This window comes from Merops nubicus, unplaced genomic scaffold (genome assembly GCF_000691845.1).
Source record: "Merops nubicus isolate BGI_N331 unplaced genomic scaffold, ASM69184v1 scaffold31889, whole genome shotgun sequence".
Taxonomy (NCBI): Eukaryota; Metazoa; Chordata; class Aves; order Coraciiformes; family Meropidae; genus Merops; species Merops nubicus.
Window position 1 is genome coordinate 1 of NW_008632156.1, and position 5043 is coordinate 5043.

The window sequence follows — 5043 nt, forward strand, 5'->3', positions numbered from 1 at the left end:
CCCCCGGGGCTTCGCGGAGGGGGCTGCCCCCCGGTACCGGCCCCGGTGCTGCCCCTGCTTGCGGGGACCTTCCCCTCCGTCCTGCGTGAGATTTGCGGCTTTCCAACCGGAAAAAGCCAAAACAACAACAGAACGAGGCACCGAATCCCGGCAAAGTCGGCCCGGAAAGGAATTGCAAAATCCCCGGGCTGGGATCACGGGAGGTTGGGCTGGGGTTGGGGTCGCTTCCCAGTGCTTTCCCAGCGCCCACCGACGGGCAGGAGGAAACCGGGGTCTTTTATCCACAGGACCCCAGAGAAAAGTCGCTTTGGATTTATTTCCTCGCTGGCAACTGGATCTTTTCCTCCCAGAAAGCGAAACGGCAGGATCGGCGTCCCAGCGAGATAAAACCTGCGTGGACATGGCAGAGCCCGGCTCTCGCTCCAGCTGGGTTTTCGATCCCGTGGGAACAGGGAATGTTGGTTTTAACTGGTGAACGTTGTTTTTTTTAGCCGGGGCACTGGGATCAGGCAGGGAGGGGGTCACTTGGCCGTATGGACCTTGGCGTCACCTCGTAAGAGATTTCTTCTCCACTTTTCTTTATTTCCTGAGAAACCAGCTGAGCCTTTTTCGCAGAGCTCGTGGTGGCCCCGGTGCTGAGCTCGCTTGTGGTGTCACTCCGGGGGGGTTCATTTTGGGATTGTGTTACGCTGTGTACCCCCCGCCAGCCCCAGCACTGGCCATGGCGTTGAAAGCCAGAGCGCTTTACAACTTCCAGAGCGAAAACAAAGAGGAGATCAGCATCCAGGAGAACGAGGAGCTCGTCATCTTCAGCGAGAACTCCTTGGATGGGTGGTTACAGGGCCAAAACAGCCGCGGCGAGACCGGCCTCTTCCCTGCCTCCTACGTGGAAATCCTTCGCTCCCGCTCAGGCTCCAGCTACACGGACTATTCCAGCAGCCCAGCCAGCTCCCCCAGGCATGACTCCTCCTTCTACGCAGCCCCCGCCAATGCTGGCATCTCCTACCAGGGCAGTTTTGAGGATGACGATGATGATGACTGGGATGACTGGGATGACGCTTGCACGGTGGTGGAGGAGCCCCAGAGTGCGCCGGGCACCAACGGGCACCCGTCGCCCAGCCTGCAGTACCCAGTGGCGTACGGCCACCACCAGCACGCCAGTTACCATCCCAAGCCGGCGCTGGAGAGGCAGGACAGCATGAGCTCCTCCAAGAGGGGCAGCGTTGTTGGGAGGAACCTCAACCGCTTCTCCTGCTTTGTCCGCTCAGGGGTGGAAGCCTTCATCCTGGGTGACGTACCCCTGATGTCCAAGATCGCCGAGGTGTACTGCATCGAGATGGGCTCCAAAGGTCCCCAGTGGAGGCCGAACCCCCACCCTTTCATCTGCTCCGTGGAGGACCCGACCAAGCAAACCAAGTTCAAGGGCATCAAGAGCTACATCTCCTACAAGCTGACTCCCAGCAACATCAACTCGCCTGTCTACCGGCGGTACAAGCACTTTGACTGGCTCTACAACCGCCTCCTGCACAAGTTCACGGTCATCTCGGTGCCCCACCTGCCCGAGAAGCAGGCCACCGGGCGCTTCGAGGAGGACTTCATCGAGAAGCGCAAGCGGCGGCTCATCCTCTGGATGGACCATATGACCAGCCACCCCGTCCTCTCCCAGTACGAGGGCTTCCAGCACTTCCTCTGCTGCCGTGACGAGAAGCAGTGGAAGCTGGGCAAACGCCGGGCGGAGAAGGACGAGATGGTTGGCGCCAGCTTCCTCCTCACCATCCAGATCCCCACGGAGCACCAGGACCTGCAGGACGTGGAAGATCGAGTGGACGCCTTCAAGGCCTTCAGCAAGAAGATGGACGACAGCGTCCTGCAGCTGACCAACGTGGCCTCAGAGCTGGTGCGCAAGCACGTGGGTGGCTTCCGGAAGGAGTTCCAGAAGCTGGGCAATGCCTTCCAAGCCATCAGTCACTCCTTCCACATGGACCCCCCGTACAGCTTGGATGCCCTCAACAATGCCATCTCCCATACGGGCAAGACGTACGAGACTGTGGGGGAGATGTTTGCTGAGCAGCCCAAGAATGACCTCTTCCTCATGCTGGACACTCTGTCCTTGTACCAAGGGCTCCTCTCCAACTTCCCAGACATCATCCACCTCCAGAAAGGTAAGGGTGGCTTCTTCTCCTCTGGTGATAGCCCTACATGGGTGGCAGCAGCATGGGGAGTAGGATGGGGGTGCAGTGAGGAAATCCTGTGTTCTGCAGTGATGGTGATGGGGATGTGGATGGGGATGAGGATGAGGATGGGGACCATTGCCTGTGGCTCCCAGGGAGGCAGCGTGGTCCCTGCTGGCACAGTGCCCTGGTCACCCTAGCCCAGGAGTGGCTGCTGGGGCTGTTGGGTCCAGGATCAGATGGTTTTACCTCAGGTGATGCTGTGGACTCCATAACTGCTGCCCAAACCTCTGGCGGGGGGCAGTCAGAGCAGGGTTGCTCCCCTCGAGCTGTGAGCAGGTGCCAGCACTATTGCTGTTGGCCCCAGGATGGCCTGGACAGCGCTTTGTGAGTGAGGGGTTGCGTCACATCCCTGCTCATCACCTCTTGTCCCTCCTCACCCTCCCTCCTCGGCTGAGGCAGCAGTCAGGTGGCCAGTGGGGATGCTTGAGCTTGCTGCCACAGGGCTGGGACTGGGCTGGGACCTGCCCTTGGGTCAGTCAGTGGGGCCACAGTGGTGTGCAGGCAGGACGTGGACGTGTCCCTTCTCCCACGAGGCTCACTGCACTCCCCTGACCCGGGGCGGGGACACGTGCTGGACCTTCTGGGCACAACCAGGGTCAAACTCTTCAAGAGGACATTCCTCCCCTCCAAGCCCAAGAGGCTTTATCCTTATCCCTTTGTCCTGGTCTTCCGGGTATTTGGGGGGTCAGGAAGGAGGAGATGGGGCGAGAGGTGTGTGCTCTGCCCTTCCCGGGCTCCGTGTTCCTCCGCACCCAGGAGTGGGATGGGAGAGAGCGGAGCCGGGCCGAAGTCCCCAAGCTCCTCCTGGCCTGGCCTCCCACACCACCATTCCCGGATTTTGGGGGACAGGGGGTTTTTTGCCGGGGTGAAGCCAGGGCCGTCCATGTCCGAGCACCCAGGGGCGTCGGTGCGTCACTCCGCATCCCTGCGGGAGGCTGGGAGGGTAGGGTGGGATGGGAAAGAGGTGATCCAGCCCCTTCCTTGCCTTTCCCTCCCCGCATTGTTTACGGCGGGGTGCGAAGCGGAGCTGGATTCCGTCCGGAAGCGAGGCCGCGTGGGCAGAGCGGAAGGCAGGATTTGGCCTCCAGCTTTTGCTTCTTCCTCCTCCTCTGGGAACGGGGATGGCGCGGTGGGAGCAGGGTAACCCAGGGTCCGGCACTCGTGGCAAAGGGCAGGGAGAAGGGAAAAGAGCCCGGTGAGCTGCGGGCCAGATCCTGTCTGGAGGCAAACAGCCGCTGTGCTAATGAGGGGGGAGGAATGCAGGGCGGGAGCCAGGCAGGATTCTTTCGAAACCGAGCTGTAAAAATAAATGGAAGGAGGGGGAAAAACTGGTGGCAGAGCATCAGCTGCCTCTGGGAGAGGGAGATGATTTCCCAGACAAGCTCCAGCCCTTAGAATCACAGAATTGTTTAGGTTGGAAAAGACCTTTCAGATCATCGAGTCTGACCTTTACCCCAGCGCTGTTAGGGCCCCACTGACCCATGTCCCTCAGCACCACATCTCCATGTCTTTGAAACCCCTCCAGGGATGGGGACTCCACCACTGTCCTGGGCAGCCTGGGACAGGCCTGGACAACCCTTTTGGGGAAGGAATTTTTCCTAGTATCCGATCTAAACCTCCCCTGATGCAACTTGAAGTCATTTTCTCTTGTCCTTCCTGCTCCCCGATTCCCCACCTCCCAGGCTGGAGTCTCCCAGGTCTGCTTCTGATCCCCATCCGTGGGGTCACATTGAACATTTGCAGAGCAGGCTTGGCTGTGATAACACTGCACCGTCTTAGCTTTGCACCCCAAGCCTTGAGTTGCACCCCTCCAGCAGCCCAGCCCCTCAAACCTCCTGCTAAATATGAGTCTGACTGCCCAGGTATGCGGCAGAAAAGGAGATGGGAAGGTGAGAGCCCAGAGGGAAAAGGCTCCGAGGAGAGGGATGAGGATGGATGGGCACGTGACCGTGGCAGCCTGGGAGAGTGGAAATCCCTCCCTTATTCATGTGGGGCAGCTCAGCACCTCTGCCTGTGGGGCCAGGCCCTCAGCACAGATGGGACCCGTCCAGTGCTGGCCAGGGATGCCTGCGCTGGGTGAGGGGGATGGAGGGTGGCGTGGGTCCATCAGCCCCTCACCCTTGCCCCTGCCTCGCCAGGCGCCTTCGCAAAGGTGAAGGAGAGCCAGCGGATGAGCGACGAGGGCAGGATGGACCAGGAGGAGGCCGATGGGATCCGGAAGCGCTGCCGCGTGGTGGGCTTTGCCCTGCAAGCTGAGATGAACCACTTCCATGAGCGGCGCGTGGCCGACTTCAAGAGGATGATGCAGTCTTACCTAAAGCAGCAGATCATCTTCTACCAGCGCGTCAGCCAGCAGCTGGAGAAGACGCTGCGCATGTATGACAACCTCTAACGCCTCCGCTTGCTGCCCCGCCGAGATCGCGCTCTTCTCTCTCCGCAGCCTTGCACACCTCCTGTTTGTGACCGGCTGAGAACGAATGGGAACTCATGACGCTAGTGACCAAATACCTTCGGGCTTTCTTCTCCCTTCCCGGGCGGGTGGTCCTGCAGGGAAGGTCTCACCCGTGGGCTGGCCGTGCCACATCTTAACCTGCCGCGGGTCTGGCGGGGACGCGGGGGGCGTCATGAGAGAGACGTACATGGAGGTGCCGGTGCCAGTACCTCTGCCCGGTGATTTTTAGCATTCTGAAAACCCATCCTCCTGGAGCAGAGAGGTGGGTGCGTCCCACCCTTTTGGAAGAAGAAATCAAAGCGGTTGACATTTTGCACACTAAAAGCTTTTCTGATGGAAAAAAGGAGAAGAAAAAGA

At 59.9% G+C, this 5043-nt stretch overlaps 1 protein-coding gene across 1 annotated transcript; it reads left to right on the forward strand.

Moving 5' to 3' along the window:
- The first annotated feature begins 721 nt into the window (after positions 1-721).
- SNX33 (sorting nexin 33) lies at positions 722-4771 on the forward strand. The gene is made up of 2 exons (XM_008947855.1): positions 722-2162; positions 4373-4771. Exons 1-2 carry the CDS (start codon positions 722-724, stop codon positions 4624-4626), a joined length of 1695 nt encoding a protein of 564 aa, XP_008946103.1. The 3' UTR covers positions 4627-4771.
- Positions 4772-5043: the final 272 nt, after the last annotated feature.